General features: G+C 36.9%; 1 protein-coding gene across 3 annotated transcripts; it reads right to left on the bottom strand.

The window, feature by feature from the left end:
• Positions 1-1,044: 1,044 nt before the first annotated feature.
• Positions 1,045-16,061, bottom strand: LOC134794323 (glutamate receptor ionotropic, kainate 2-like). Of its 3 annotated transcripts, none has more exons than XM_063766106.1 (17): positions 15,817-16,061; positions 15,451-15,608; positions 14,966-15,133; positions 12,095-12,261; positions 11,497-11,693; positions 10,701-10,966; positions 10,147-10,251; positions 9,812-9,928; positions 9,300-9,374; positions 8,894-9,055; positions 8,487-8,686; positions 7,953-8,154; positions 7,701-7,792; positions 7,173-7,309; positions 6,791-6,906; positions 5,892-6,044; positions 1,045-1,343 (listed from the first exon to the last, which is right to left on the bottom strand). In XM_063766106.1, the coding sequence occupies exons 1-17, from the start codon at positions 15,887-15,889 to the stop codon at positions 1,056-1,058; spliced, it is 2,676 nt and encodes an 891-aa protein (XP_063622176.1). In that variant the 5' UTR covers positions 15,890-16,061; the 3' UTR covers positions 1,045-1,055. The 3 variants fall into 3 exon arrangements, with proteins under 3 accessions (XP_063622176.1, XP_063622174.1, XP_063622175.1); XM_063766104.1 differs by having other exon boundaries at positions 9,300-9,506; positions 15,817-16,059; XM_063766105.1 differs by lacking the exon at positions 10,147-10,251 and having other exon boundaries at positions 9,300-9,506; positions 15,817-16,060.
• Between the last annotated feature and the right edge of the window lie 643 nt (positions 16,062-16,704).

Genomic DNA, 16,704 nt, shown 5'->3' with positions numbered 1-16,704 from the left:
CATATTTTAAACTTCAATCGAGCTTATGTCACAGCCCCCAATAATTTCAGAAGCGGCAATCAATCAAGAAGCGGATTAAGTAATATTTACACCATCACCTTATAAAACAAAGTCCCCTGCCGCGTCTGTTTGTTTATGTGTTTGTACGCTCGCGATAAACTCAAAACTACTGAACGGATTTTCATGTAGTTTTCACCTATCAATAGAGTGATTCTTGAGGAAGGTTTAGGTGTATAATTTGTTAACCCATGCGAAGCTGTGGCGGGTCGCTAGTAAATTATAAAATGATGCATTATTTATCTTATACGACCTTGTATTTCAATATTCTTATGGTATATTACTTACATACCGGAAAATTCGGCCAACTACCATGCAATTTGTCTTTTTGGTACCAAGTTTTGAACTCTGATCTGTTCTTCGGTTCCTTCGTTAGAGCGTTAGAGCACCCAATCAAGTTACGCCTATTCCTAATGCAACACGCACGGCCGAGTCTACTTATAGTTCTTGCGTGAACCGGTGCAACGTGACCTCGAGATCCTTGATAACATTGCGTAATTGAAGAAAGCTCTTAACCCGGCTCTTCTTAGCTTTTTATTCGGTAAGCAATTTGATTGACACTCCAGTACAGCGCAGAGACAGCACATTTCTCAAGCCGGGTGTTAATTAGCAGTTGACGCGAGGAGTGATGCGTGGCGTGTGTCCGGGTTTTTGGGTCGTCGCCGAACGCGTGACGTAATGTGGAAGTGACTAAATATTTGGGAATGTTTTTATTTACCTTCTGTTTTATAATCCGAAAAATATATTGAAGATAGTGTCATCGGCGAAAATAAAGTCTTCACTCAAATTTGGAAATTATTAAAACAAGTAAAGTAATTAATCCAAAATACTATGTCGAGGAACTCTATTAGTACTTATACTTAGGCCTACTAAAAAAAATGTTAATCAATGGTTTTCTATAATTTTTTCCAGATAAAACGCAACTTCAAATTAAGTATTTTTTATGTCATATATAAATATTCTTAATAAATTTACAAGCTTATTTGCTAATGCAATCATCAGTATGTTGCCTTGCTGAATTTTCTCATTCGTGCCATTTGCACAGCATTGCTCTGCCTTCGGCTATGCAAGGTATGCCTCGAATGATGCGACACAGAACGTTCGGACGGCGTTGGTGCATTCAGGTTATTCTCGGCCTCCTTGTGGGACTCTTCGTCTTCGACTTTGGACTTCTTAGAGCCCCCTGAGCCACTCCCAGAAAGTTCCCTGTGGCGTACAGGCTTGGTATCGCTGCTACCGCTGATGATGAACTTTATTTCAGCTTTTAATTCTTCTATAAAGGACACCTGGAATGTAAAAGAATTTAAAATCATTTGTCAATGTGTAGGGTTACTTATTCTTTAAAAATAAATTATAATGTGAAAAGGCGTTGTTTACAAAATAACAAATGAAAATGCCTAAGCTAAAGATAATGATATAATGACAATTATAAATAGTAGATTGTTAACCAAGGGATGAAAGGCACTCATTTCTGCCGAGGTAGTCCGAGGCTGAAATGATGCCTTTCACCCGAGTTAAACACTCTACTTTTCATTTCGAATCGATGAAAGTAAAATGCATGTTTTGTATACATTTTAATAGTATTTTTTGAGGGTACTTTCAATTAAAAATTTAGGCAAAAGTATCGTTATTTATGGAATGGGGAGTCAAATATCAGAATGCAATTGCTTATCGTAAAATAATTAATAAAATCGTACTTGGAACCTAAAATGCTCTAGTGCAGAAACGTATCATTGTCTGCACACCTTTTAGAACAACAATGACCCTCTTTCAGAGCATGAGAAATGAAAATGATATTGCTGTTTAGAGTTAGATCGCCTGTTATTCCCTGTATTGTACAGCACATGTCTTGAAAAGTGTAAAAAAATCATTAAAATTTTGATTTAGTAAAATATTTGTATTTTACTGTACATGTCATTAGTACTATGATAAAAATCCTTTAGAGCTTTAGGATTACATTCAACTGAACTATTAGTAGGTAATTCATGCTATGTTATGAGGAAGTTCATTATGAGTTAACTGTTAGTAGACATGATAATCGACGCTGGAAAGGAGAAATTGGATAAGCGACATTTTCAGAGATATTGAGTTATATACATCGTTGGAATCGCCAGATTTTTCTGCATCGAATGGACTAGGTTTCGTACCCATCTGACGATTTTAGTGTCGCTTATCCAGTCGGTGATTTGGAGAATCACTGGTACATTTAAGTTACTAAACGACTTAGTTACCAACAAATTTTTTAAAAGTGGAGATTAGATGAAAAGTTATTCGATGTGATGATCCTTAGAGTTTTTTACTTATTTGCCAGTTCAGCTTAACCTTCACTTGGATAGTTTTGCCTTATGACAACTAACCATTCACTGTCGGTTAACTAATTTTACCTGACCGAATAATAGGTTTTAATGTCATATGGATAAATTTGCTTAACTGTCAAATGTGAACTATTGGCGCTTATCATCATTTAGCTAATTTCAGATATAAAATTTTTGTCGTTTATTCCATTTTACCTGAAATTTGTTGGAAGTTACCTTTTTAACTTAAGTACTTTCTTTTTGTTGTTATTTTTCATAATATCAGAAAAATTGCCAAGTAAGGGAAAAAATAGATAAAATAAAATAAACTAATGTTAATCTAAGGGATGAAAACACGAGATAATATTTTTTCCTATTTTGGTTTCAAATACAAATTTGCCATTCCCATTCTTACTGGTACCACGTAATTAAGTTGACCATTTAAAGCAATTTTGATCTCAAATAGAAATGGTACACTTGTTATCTTAAGACTCGTTACATAACTTCTTATTTGAAATAAAGCTATAAAAATTCCTTAAAGGGTGTTTTTTTATATGCGTAGGTATGACAATAATTTCCTTGTGGTTAATAACTATAAAGCTCATAGAATGTAGATGTATCATAGTTTGAAAATGTGTCGCATAAGCAGCTTATCAAGTTTGAAATTGCTCCTTAGAAAGTTTTTTTTTTTTTTTTATGGTCCTTTTATCTGCAATCGGCTGTTTTAGCCATAATCAGATGTTCTGTCGTTTTGAGGGTTTTGAGAGGTATTCCATTAAATACTCTCTCTTGACTTTGATGAGTTTATCTTCTAGTGCCTTTGGTCCAGCCGCAGTATTTGCCACCTTTTCAGCCTACTCGGATTGTCATTGGTGTTTACCAGGTCCCTTGCAAGTTCGTTTGTATGTTTTTTTAGTCGTTCTTTGTATTTAACACAATATCTGTTAACTTCCTCTTTGATTGTTGGAATATTTACGTATTCATGTATCTCTGTATTTTTTGCAAACCATGGTGCACATGTTACAGCCCTTAGGACATTATTCTGAAACCTTTGTAAAATTTCGAGGTTTGAGTTACTGGCCGTTCCCCAGAGTTCAATCCCGTATGTCCATATGGGTTTTATAATGCATTTATACACTAGCATTTTATTAGTTAGTGTCAGAGGTGATTGTCGGCCGATCAGCCAGTACAGGCGCTTGTAATGAAGGTCTGCTTCTTTTCTCTTTGTTTTGATGTGGTTGGCCCATGTTAGTCTTCTATCCAAGTGAAGACCAAGGTATCTTACACAAGTTTCTTGGGGTAGTTGTTCTCCTCTCAGGTTCACGGCTGGACAGTTCTCTCTTCGTAGTGTAAATGTTATTTGTACTGATTTACTCACATTTGGCTTTATTCTCCACTTTTCAAGCCATTCTTTTATCTTGCATAAATGAGTTTGTAATTTTTCAGCTGCTATGGTCGGGTTTACGTGACTTGCAAGACAGGCTGTATCATCAGCATATGTTGCCGTTACCACTTCTTCACTACATGGTAGGTCAGCCGTAAATATTGAGTACAGAACAGGGCCCAGTACGGAGCCTTGCGGGACAGAGGCTTTGATGCTGTACAACTGGGACACTTCATCGCCAAATTTGACCTGAAATTTTCTGTCTTGTAGGTAAGATCTTAATACCATATAAAATGAGTTAGGTAATAACATTTTTAGTTTATGTAACAGCCCATCATGCCAGACTCTATCAAATGCTTGCTGGATATCCAGAAACACAGCAGCACAATATTCCTTTTGTTCCAAAGATTGTTTTATCTTGTTTACCACACGATGTACTTGTTCTACTGTTGAATGCTGTTCTCGAAATCCAAACTGGTGGTTGGGTATGATAGCTTCTTTCTCTAGGATTGGCTTGAGTCTCCGCAGGAAGAGCTTTTCGAAGAGTTTTGACATTATTGGTAGAAGACTAATTGGTCTGTAGGAGCTTGGGTCTTTAGGCGTTTTTCCAGGTTTGGGTATCATACAGATTTGAGACACTGTCCATAGTCTGGGATAATAATGTATTCGCATTATGGCATTAAATAGCATAGTCACATAGACAATAGATTTTTTAGGTATGTGTTTCATAACTTCTGCCGTTATTAAGTCGAAACCAGGTGCCTTCTTATTGCTTAGCATTGTTATTGCCTTTTTTAGCTCTCTTGGAGTAGTAGCATGAATAGGCAGTGACAGTTGTTGATCGCTTTCCAGGGAAGCCTTCACCTCATGTTCGAAGTCTGTCATTGAGCTAGTATTGGGCATAAAAACTTTGCTAAGGTGTTGCGCGAAGAGTTCGGCTTTTTCTTTGGGACTTTTAACCCATGTACCAGACTGAGATTTCAGTGGAGGAACAGTTTTTTGGGGCCTTTTGAATTGTTTTGTAAGTTTCCACAAGGAATACTCATCACACTTCTTCGCCGATAGTGACAAAAGTTGTTGTTGAAATGTGTAGTTTTCATTTTCTGCAATCATCGCTTTTAGTTCCCGAGCAGCTTTTTGGAATAACCGCTTGTCCTCCACATGTCTATTAAGTTGCCAGACTCTTCTGAGTCTTCTTTTTTCTGCAAGTTTTTCTCGTATGCAAAGAGGAATGTTTACCACACGTCTACTCGTTGTTTAGAAAGTGATTAGATAATTTATCTTGATATGTTTTTGACAAATTTTACGTATATACTTTTTTGCTTGACTATAAAATAAGCATACTTTGCAATAAGATAGTTTTTACTCGATAAATTCTGTCAACAAATTTAGCTTGGAGTTTTTTACCTGACTAATTTCTTGTGAAACATGTCGGTAAGATAAATTTACCTAAATTTATTTTGAGGACCATTTTGCTTAAGCGACACTAAATTCTTAAATAACTCATTTGAAGGTAAAATAATAATTGGATAATGTAGAATACATCACTATAACCATATAAAATTACTCATATAGGAATTTCGTCATCATTGGGAATTTTAATGATTTTTTTTAGAAAGTATTGCAGTTTTTTGGCTCCCCCGTAAAGTTAGCTGCGTGTCGCTTATCCAATTTCTCCTTTCCAGCGTCGATATGTATTATATATTACGTTACGATATTTACCCTTAAGACGAACTGACAACTCGGCAAGACTAAATTGGCGGGGGCAGGGGTAGGGGTTGCACTGATTCATGCTATTCTGATAAAATAAAATAAAACAATGTCAAGTGGAATATAGGTAAACAAGCAAAACGTTGCTAACTATTTTACCGGAAACCTAGGTCTTAGATCCACGCTATTTGTACAAGCCTTTCGATGTTTAACTTCGAATAAGTTTATGACTACCAGATTAGGTATATATTTGATTTTCTTATTTATCTAAACAATCATAAAGCTCTTAATTTGTATTGTCATAGTTATTGCAAATCCCGTTATATTTCAGAGCTAAAGCTATTTTTTTATTAACTGTCTTTCTAACATTCAAAAATTCTCTATAAAAAACTGCGAATTCATGTGGACTAATTCAAGGAATCTAAAAATGATAGGTTTATTCTTACATTTTCCCTATGTGATATCAGCCATATGTCAACGAGCATCTCGAAAATAGCGCAGATGACGGCCAGGCCGGAGCCAGCAGCGAGGACAATGAAAACTCCTCCCACGTTCGCCAGCACCAAAGGCTGGGCTTCAGCGCTGCTCGCATCGTCATCCTGGAAACACCATCTTGAAGTTTATTTTTATGTAAGTACTTACTAGCTTTACGAGATATTATTCTTACCATCATAAACCCGTATGTACAAACCCCATCCGAATTCTAATGAGAAAAACGTGATCCTACATGTTGTGCTCGATTGGTAGCTGAGAAGCGGTAGACACTCTGACCCACAAAAATTCGTAATTGATCTATCTTGGTTTCTATGTATAAGAAACCAAGATAGATCAATTCGTCGTCAAAAACGACGCTGTAGTTTCTTTGAATACGTTTAGTCATTTTATCTCTCCAAGTCTCCAACCTAAATATATAATGCAATGATTTGTTGTATTGATTGTTGGAGTATCGTAAGAATTGATGTTGACAGTATTGAATTGACTCTTATTTAATGAAGCTAAAACTATAAGTAGTAATAACTAAAATAAAGTAAAATATAAATCGAGTACACTAACAAGCGGTGGTGGCCGAGTGGATATGACGCCCGACTTTCAATCCGGAGGTCGCGGGTTCAAATCCTGGCTCGTACTAATGAGTTTTTCGGAACTTATGTATGAAATATCACTTGATATTTACCACTAGCTTTTCGGTGAAGGAAAACATCTGCGAAGAAATTCAAAGGTGTATGTGAAGTTCCCAATCCGCATTGGGCTAGCGTGGGGACTATAACCCAAGCCCTTTCGCGCGTGAGAGGAGGCCTGTGCCCAGCAGTGGGACGTATATAGGCTGAATTATTATTACACTGACCGCACACGCCCCTCCACCTCGTTTCTCCTTCCACCATTTGTCCTTCATCCGCGTCAGTTTACCTTCTTCTTGGAGCTGCAAAATTGATTCGCTCATGGGTTGCCGAAATGGACTGTCTGAAATGGACGAATTATTTATAAGTAAATCTCTCATTCACCATACTAATATATGCAGCTGTAACTGTAGAATCAACTTCATAAATTATCTACTAACGCCCTCAAAAATATCTTGCCGCTTTGACGTTTAGATATTTTTAATCATAGTCAGTGCTGCGTCCTTGAGATGTAAGAAGTTCAGTAAAATAATAGTACTTATACAGAGTAGAAAGAATAGTATACAGTCAAAGAAGATGGCCGATTTCATGACAAATCTAGATTCTTACTTTTCTTCATAGCAATTCCATAACCCTTGCTGTCAAGTAATCCTCCGACTTGAGCCACATCACAATTTCTTTCCACCATGTACTCAATTGATGTCGATTCCATCAGAAATGCATAATTTTCTTCCGTCGATTTTGCTCTGAAAGCAAATCACCAGTGATTACAAATGGGACTACGTTCTTCTGTTTATAAATTGGGCCTCTTCAATTTCCAATATTAGAAAATAGGAAACTGTGACGGTGTGATGTAACCTATCAGTATTGTATCTAGATGTACATAAGTATATCACAATTGTAGAAAAATGTACAGTGTAAAGAACTCCGAATTAAAACTACACAACATTATTTAATTTTGATTCAAGTCAACCCAAGTAAAAGACAGGTAACAATACATTTGTATCGCGGACTAAATCAAGTTATGCGCTTCAGTGAACTTTTAATTTCGTGAATCATAATTGTAAATGTACATATTGTCATGTATTCTCGTAACTATAATAATGTCTGTGATGTACATATTTATTTGAAAAATACCTTGCCAGTCCTTCATCATTAGTAGACGTTTGGTACTCAGGGTGTTCATCCATGTATTGATACATTTTCTGGTACAGCAAATTATCGGATTCCTGAAATTGATGTTGCCAAAAATAGTACATAAGCCCAACTTATAACTTTCAAAGCAGGAGCTGTATTATTGAATTTCGGACTTCTCGGGAATCCTTCGTTAGGTTGAGTCCTTTCACCGGCTTCACATGTTAGTTACTTACAACTTGAATATAGACTTACTTTAAAGAATCCCAATGTGGCACCTCCCTTTTTAGCCCCGTACGTTATGTCGTATGGATTATTTGCCAAGTCTTGTACTGTTTTTATAGCATAGAATTTAGCCTCCACCGTCAAAAATGCCGCCAAGTTTGCGGTGTATGAAGATACCATGATTAAAGTGAAGAACCACCACATACTCCCAGCCATTCGTGTTGACACCGCTCTGAAATAAGATTTTTTAAATAAGTTCCAGTAGTCATGTAATAAATATTTAATTTATTTTACTTATTCAATTTACTTGAACTTATACAGCTAAGAACGATATGATCCAATAAATATTGCAAACAAACGGTAACTATCAAGTTGATTTTGAAAATGAGCAGGGCACAGTTGATTTTGATAATAGTGGTTTTCGACTTAGTAGTTGCTAGGTTTCATATATAGAATGTCTGGGCAAAGTATGAAATAAGTTTAATTTTGTACTTTGCTTTGATGTGTTAAGCAGTTTACTCAATGTCTAGGCATTACCGGTAATACATATTCTAAGGTAGTTACATTGGAGCAATCTCAGATCCCTGAGTCAGCACACTTCCTAGAGTAAACCAAAACGAATTAGCCATTGTGAACTGGTTGTCCAAAGTCTCTGGTTCTTCAATACATGGATAAGGATTCTGCCATTCCTCTGGAGCTATCCTTCCTAGTAGAAATAGTAATAGGGAAACCCCGACGTATGCTCCTGCCAGCCAACCCCAAACCTGAAAAAAAAAATGGTGAATGGTTTGATTTCCCGTCGTTTTGTAGGTACATTCACTACACGGGATTGTTATGCCAGTTAGGGTTCTTGCTAATTTGGAAAGTCAGTAATGAACAACCAATTTAGCTAGGACCCAAATTGGCGCAACAATCGCGGAGCGTGATGATACGAAGTTCCTGAATTTTTGAAAGATTATAGGAGTGCTTACCTCCAAAGAAAACGGAGAAATGAAAGAGAACAAGTCTGGTGGCTGTTTCGTCGGCTTTTTGTACAAAATAGTGATCCCAAGGTTCATGAAAGGACTCGTGAAATCTACAGCTTTTTGACGCGCTGCTGTTATTGTTAAATCAGTAATCGCAAAGTCCGCTCTCTGAAGTACAAATAAAAAATAATTTTATGAACACAGGTAGTTACAGGTCCTCTTAGCTAAACACGAGTTAAATCAAATTAGTGCTGTCAGATGTCAATATGGGCAGCTTCATTCAATGTTGTTTTTCGTGGTTCATCGCTTCGCCTAACGCTAAACTCCTCTGACTTAAGACGTCTACTTGTTCAAGGGATTCGATATCAAAAAAGTTTAGGAAGTTTATAAGTACATAAATGCTTTTCCTCACCCCGTCCATAACTTTCTCCATCATACCGTTCCACTTGCCCGTCTTCTTGTCCAAGGATCCATAAACGCCATCGGCCTGAATATCGAAGGTATAGTTGAACTCGTTCATTTTGGCCAACTCGTCGATGAGCTCAATGCCGAAACCTTCGTACCGATCGTTCCCTTCGAGCTTTTTGGGGGACTCTTTCAGCATGCCGTAAGGCGCACTCTAGAAGATGTTATAAATTATTGTTGGACTCATTCACATATACACAGCGTGTTATAAAAAAAAGTCGACATTTGCTACATATTTATAAGCCTTAATCTTGTATAAAAAGCCAAGGTAGTGAGTTCAAGCCACTTTTACTTTAATATATATTAATAGTCTAAATTATCGGTTAGAATAAAATGCAAAGTAGGTCGACGCTTTCGTCGTTCCTAAGTAATTTTACTATGGGCTAAAAGTACAAAAACCAAACAAAGATCGCACTAAATTGTGTAAGTACCTACGTAACTTTCTTACTATGTACTTACTAAGGCTGTCAAAACAATGAAATGTTTTCCTTTCATAGATTCCGAACCTTCTACTTCTGCTGCAGGTATTATGACTCTGGTCTCCTTATATCCTTCCTCAATGTTCCAAGTCGCTACCTTCATAAAAAAATACTAATAAGTCGGTACGAAGAGTCAGACCAAGCTAGACACAGACTTTGTAGTGACAGACTGTGGAAGTGGCACTTTGTGGCTACAAAGTCGGTGCAGAATTAGCAGTTATTTTCTCTGTTCTCTGTACGTTTAGTCTCTAACGAATCAGTAGTTATTTTACACTCGTAAAGTAGAAAATTAAAAAAAACAATCTTCAAATGTACCGTTTCTATGCCATGTGCCATAAGTTCAAGTATCTCTATCTCAAAATATGAACGTAGTCCATCATCGTCGAACTTGATAAGTCCAGTCAACCCTTCAATTTCCATCTGTAGAAAAAATATTAATAAAAAGGGTGAAAAAAAAGGGTCTTCAATCTATCAATCAATCTTAAATTAAATAATTTTCGTAGATTTTTCGAAGAAGGGGGTTTATTCTATCGTACGGAAAGGTACGAGTATCTTGCTATTTCAGTGTCTCGGTACAAAAAGTACTGAGGTTGACTGAAGTAGCATGATAAATACGAACGCTTCCGAATAAAAACGATGGAAAACAATTATGCACTACATCTGTAAGTACTACATATATGTATGTACAGTTCACATCCGACGACAACAAGAGAATAAACTACTAGATGAAACCGGTTATAGTGGAGATCTTTAACTGGAGATACTTGGGAAAGACCTATGTCCAAGAGTGACCGTTTTATGATGATAATGGTGATTCATGGGCTAAGCCATTAAGTTACGTGAATAACTTGTTATTGACGTGTACATACCGTTTTAAGATTATTAAGCAGAGTAGATCCAAAAGCCCATCCCGTTCCACTCTCACAAGTGACACTCGAGCCATCTTCGAGCGCCATAGCTTTTACGGCCGCCACATATAACATCACAGCGTCGTACATCAAAGCTAAACTGAGTGTCAGTCCATTTTCAGTTACGGCTTCTGGTATTTGATCTTCGGATAGCTCTGCTACTTTTGCGTTGATGCTCTTTATATAGTTCTGAATTGCTTCGACGCTTGGGTCGAAAAATCGAACTCCTATAGAAGACACATACAAAAAAAATTAAACTGCTGGAAAGTTAATAAAGTTAACCTTTTTAAAAAGGAAACACCGACTTCAAAAAGGATACAATAAAATATTAATTATCCCTTTTATAATATGCGCTAGCAACTGATAGGTATGTTTAAAGTCGGGTAAGTGTGTTTGCCTAGTTACCTAATTAGATGTTATTATATTTTAGTGTAGAAATATTATTTCATATCACCCCCTTTAGTTGAACAGTTTGCTAATTCTTTAAAGCTTTGCTGATGCAGCTATTGTTGCAATGTTAGGTACCTACAGCAGCGCAAAATAGGCGATCTCACTATCACTTTCTTTTTAAAATTGCTGTTTGCTACAGCAATGCGGCAAATACTGAGCAACGTATTTTATCAAGAAAATTACAGTGACGTCGCCTATTAAACGCTAGTCGCTGTAACACAGCTGCAGTCGCAATCCGAATCTAACTTTTTGTAGGTTTTTTGTAAATTAGTACCTACTGCTAGTTTTCTTTCATAAATCGCATTACCTGTTATATTAGATCCACCGTATTTAAAGGGGTCCAAGTCAATAGTCTGGAAGTCTGGATTCATTATAACATAGCTGTGTTCATCAGACATAATTCCGACTTGTTGTGCCTGTTGTAGGAATGTTTCTAAAGTCTCCCTTCTGCAGTTGACGAGGTAATTTAGAGATCCAGACTTTTTTATCGTTTGTAAATGAGATCTGAAATAATGATGCCTTTTAACACCCCGTTTTGTATTCGTCGTTTTTGCACTAAGTTGTATAATATAAAACCTATAGGTATAGCGTAAAATTGCGCTATGTAAGCAAAGGACGTCATTTACAAAATTATAGTTAGAAAAGTGTCTGAATCGTCGTAGTCATAGCGGCGGTCGGTAAGCAAGAGCAATGTGGATCTATGTAAATTTTAGAAGATTTGCACAATCTCATTAAGTTTTTAATTAGAATTAAGACTGACACATTTAACGATAGCGATATCTATCGTATAAACAACCCTAAATATAGATAGTTAAATTGGTGAAAAATGTTTTGTATCTTTGACCAACAGCGATGAATTGCTTCTTTTAACTATTACTTTGATTTAGCGAAAGATTATTAAGTACCTAAAATCGTCGCCATCTGGTAACTGCACGACAGTCATTAAGACTTCATTGCCAGCTTCCAAGTCTTGCAAAGCAAAAATGGCATCGAAAAATGGAAGTAGTTCCGCGCCCTCATAAATGATAGTAAATTCTTCCCAACCTTTGTTGTCAATAATGTCGGCGAAAGCCTGTAAAGCAAATCTTTTTTCTATTAAGATTTAAATTTAAATCTAATTACATATATCCTCTTAGCTCTATATTCATGTTAAAGAAAAACAAACACATCGACGTTCAGGTTTGGAATGCCAATCGCCTATTCTTTTTAACCGACTTCAATTTCAGGAGGAGGTTCTGTATTCGGTTGTGGCTATGTTTTTAGGGTTCCGTACCCAAAGGGTAAAACGGGACCCTATTACTAAGACTCCGCTGTCCGTCCGTCCGTCCGTCCGTCTGTCCGTCCGTCCGTCCGTCCGTCTGTCCGTCCGTCCGTCCGTCCGTCCGTCTGTCACCAGGCTGTATCTCACGAACCGTGATAGCTAGACAGTTGAAATTTTCACAGATGATGTATTTCTGTTGCCGCTATAACAACAAATACTAAAAATAGAATAAAATAAAGATTTAAGTGGGGCTCCCATACAACAAACGTGATTTTTGACCGAAGTTAAGCAACGTCGGACGGCGTCAGTACTTTGATGGGTGACCGTTTTTTTTTTTGCCGTTTTTTGCATAATGGTACGGAACCCTTCGTGCGCGAGTCCGACTCGCACTTGCCCCGTTTTTTTATTTTTTTTTATTTTATGTATGTTCACCGATTATTCCGAGACCCGTAGGCCGATTTGACTACCTAATTCTTTTTTTGTTAAAAAGAAGGTACTTCCAAGGTGGTCCCACATTAATCTGGTGCTGTTCTGATGATAGGATCCATGAAGAATTGTATGGTAATTTGGGTGTTTTCTTAAGCAACGAGCATTTTCTCTCCAAAACCACCAATTTGATGAAGTGGACCTGATGATGATGATTGTTTTGATGATAATCATGACGATTTCTTAAAATGTAGGACGTTCAGCGATTACTCCAAGACCCGTGGTCCGATTTGGGCAATTCTTTTTTTGTTTGAAGGGAACTGCCTCCAGGGACGTCCCACATTAATCTGGTGCTATTCTGATGATGGGAGCCTTTAAAAATTGAGGAGTTCCCTCAATGCTTCATGCATTGAGGGAACTCCTCAATTTTTAAAGGCACATGTATGGTGATTTGGGTATTGTCTTAAGCAAATCAAGCATTTCCTCTTGAAAACCACTAATTTGATGAAGTGGACCTGATGATGATGATTGTTGATGATAATGACGATGATTTTATAAATGTAGATTACTCCGGAACCCGTGGTCCGATTTGAGTAATTCTTTTTTTGTTTGAACGAAGTTACCTCCAAGGTGTTCCCATAATATTGTTGGTTCTATTTTGATGACGGAATTTATAAGGAAATGAGGGAACTCCTCAATTTTTAATGGCACGAGTATGGCGACATCGTTGTTTTAACTCAAGCATTTCCTCCCGAAAATCACCAATTTGATGAAGTTCAACTGTAGCCTTACCACGAGTTTGACACTACATATTCACTAACTTCTTCGTAACTTACTTAGGTACTATACATCTCGCTCGCACTAATAGGATGCCAGTACGAGCGAGCCGCATAGAAAGTAAGTTATGCACACGCTAGCGAATATGTCAGTGTTAGACTTATGGTAAGGCTACTGAGGAGTCGGGAAATGGCGGTTAAAGGGTTGGTGGTTCAGGGTTCAGGGTTCCGTGATCAGGGGTTGATGTGCTGTGAGGTTGAGTGATCGGGGGGTTGAGGGATTGAGACAGTGACGAGGCGGAGGATGGATTTTGTGTTTGTGCAGTAACAGGTATGATTTCGAATTTAGTGATACGCATTATTATGTTTTTCATTCATGCGTCACGCGACTCACGCGTCACTCATAAGCTTTTAACAATGCCTGAAAACTAAAAATGGAAATTTAAACTATTACAAAAAAAAAGTAAACCGACTTCAAAAAGGATAAAATAAAATATTAGCCGTTTTAAGTATATGCGTTACCAACTGATATGTTTGAAGTCGGTGCCAAGACAAATATTAACAATACCAGTCAAAAATAATCAGCTTTATGTCTATAAATCACATTACAACTGTACTAATATTATAAGGGTGAAAGTAATACTGTCTGTCTCTTTGTCACCTTTTCGGCTAAACAACTGCCATGTTAACTGGTGAAATTTGCGATGCAGGTAAAAAGTTAAAGCCCTGTAAATGGTCCTTGAATTGTTTTATATTGGGAAATCAAGTTCTCTGGATAAGAGACGGGAAATAACTCAGTCCCAATCCCACACCTGAGTACTTACTATGGCCAGTTCGAAAATTTGTAAAAATTGCTATTTAAAAAACATGTCGGCAATCGCATTGGTTTTATACTAGTACGAACAAACATGGTACGGACTCCGGTGGAGTGTGTTCTTAGGTATCTACAGAAAGTATGATCATTGCTGTCGTGTAAGGCAATCCAACGTATATACATATAGCCACATTCTTCTCAAATCGGCCTAAAATCATGGTATGCTTCAAATTTGTCTTGGCACCGACTTCAAACATATCAGTTGGTAACGCATATACTTAAAACGGCTAATATTTTATTTTATCCTTTTTGAAGTCGGTTTACTTATTTTTTGTAAAAGTTTTTATAACATATGGACTATCCATCTTTAAAATTAAATGAATGAATTCTTGTTCGTTGATTATTTTTGCCGGCTTATTGACTTCAGCAAGCAAGTTCAGGTTATCTATGTCTTCATGAAGAAATAACAAACATTTCTATTTAGAAGAAAAAAACGTACTTGCGAATATGTCACATGATTTGGATACAGATTAATCGCCGACCAATTCCGATTATGTGCCACTGACTGGTCCACCAATATTTGAGGGACTTCAAGATAATCAGATATGGATTGAACGTGTTTCAACGCTTTTTCGTTTGTTGGGGCGAACACACCGAAAACATTTCCCTGAAAAAATTAAGTTTAAATTTCTCATTTGTGACAGAAGTAGCGTTTACGTATTTTTAGATTAAACTTTCAAACACTTTTTTCAACAAAATAGAAAATCAATAAAGTCATAATTACATCGGGGTTCGCAAATTACAGATTACTTCTAAGTACATATACATCCCAGAATTAAGTCCGTAGACTACGGATGACCGGACCCTGTGTCTGACAATTATTACTTTGGCCTCGTATTTGATATTATCAATTTTCTTTGCAAAACTGCTACAACCTCAATGAGCTTGACATGCAAGTAGATTTGTAAAAGTTTACATCCTTACCTCTAAAACTGAACACATAGCATTGTGGGCCTCAAGTACGTCTCCCGGTGTGGTGCGTACTACTTTAGCCTCGTATGGGTCATCTTCACTCGAAACAGACTCTATGGCCACGGTAAAGGCTGCTTCTAACACAAACCCACCATCGTCGCATATAGCACCTGAAAAAGTTGCTGACTAAATTCTCAAACCTCTTAAGTTAAATAAAGGGGATAAGGTATTTGCGACTTTAACTGAAGATACTTAAAGTTGCGAACCGTAGGTATCTCCTTTCGAAGGAATTCGATAATGTTATATTATAAGTATAGCGGCGTTAATACAAATATTACTAGCGCCATTACGTCCTAACAACCATAACACACCACTTACCAATGTTTTTCTGAGCTTTTCCATATGCGACGCAACTAATTATAAACACTAACCACTGACTTTTACAATGCATGTTTTAAACCCTCGCATTACAAACTTAACTTTAAATTTTATGGTCATCGGTTTATTTAGGACATGATATTTATATAAGAAATATAGAGTTTAGATTAATGCAATGATAGTAACGAAATTATGCCACGCGACTGCTCGTTGTCGGATAGAAATAGCCAGACGCAGCCGATTAAACGATGCATTGAGATCGTTCCAAATGATATAATAGTTTGTTTAGTGTTCTTGCGTTTGTGACTAACAGATTTAAAAATTGCGCGTGTACGCATGCGCGTGACGTGTCACAAATATAAGTTAAAATCACTTATCTATATAACGAAAAACTAAAGATGTATTTTGGTTGATGTCATGTAGTTTAGCAATTCACAACTAGCTTGATTTCTTTGATAGTTTATGTTGTGACAGTTGTAATTCAATAAAAAATACGCATTTTTAAAAAGTTATAACACAATAAATATTCGTCTCCTGTATATAAATACCTATGAAGCGTGTAAAAATAAGTAAGCAAAGTTTTATTTCGCTGTTTTGGACAATTGCTACTTGTAGCGACCTCTGTACCATTTCGAAGACACCAAAAGGCTGTAGAAGCCTAGAGCCAGCAATATTAGGGGTGCGTGGAACGCCGTTGTTCGGGGTAAAAGAAGTCGTTGCGTTTCATCTTTGTTATTGTAGATGGCGCTGTTATTAGTATAGTCGAATATTAAGGAAAAAAACACTTTCCGTGTGTTTTATTCTTATTGTATAATTTTCTTCGTGTAGCCGACGGAATGGCATGAAACATTGGTTGTACAGTCGGCATCAGATATATCAGAGCGTCCA

This window comes from Cydia splendana, chromosome 10, assembly GCF_910591565.1.
Source record: "Cydia splendana chromosome 10, ilCydSple1.2, whole genome shotgun sequence".
NCBI lineage: Eukaryota > Metazoa > Arthropoda > Insecta > Lepidoptera > Tortricidae > Cydia > Cydia splendana.
Note: the sequence above shows the minus strand (reverse complement) of the source record. Positions and strands in the feature narration are given on the sequence as shown.

Excerpts from the sequence above, each read along its gene's own strand:
- LOC134794323 (XM_063766104.1), bottom strand. The coding sequence starts at position 15,889 with ATGCATTGTAAAAGTCAGTGGTTAGTGTTTATAATTAGTTGCGTCGCA. Across the intron at positions 15,609-15,816 it reads AAAAGCTCAGAAAAACATTG|GTGCTATATGCGACGATGGT; the intron begins GTAAGTGGTGTG and ends CAACTTTTTCAG. Across the intron at positions 8,155-8,486 it reads GGATCTGAGATTGCTCCAAT|AGCGGTGTCAACACGAATGG; the intron begins GTAACTACCTTA and ends ATCTTATTTCAG.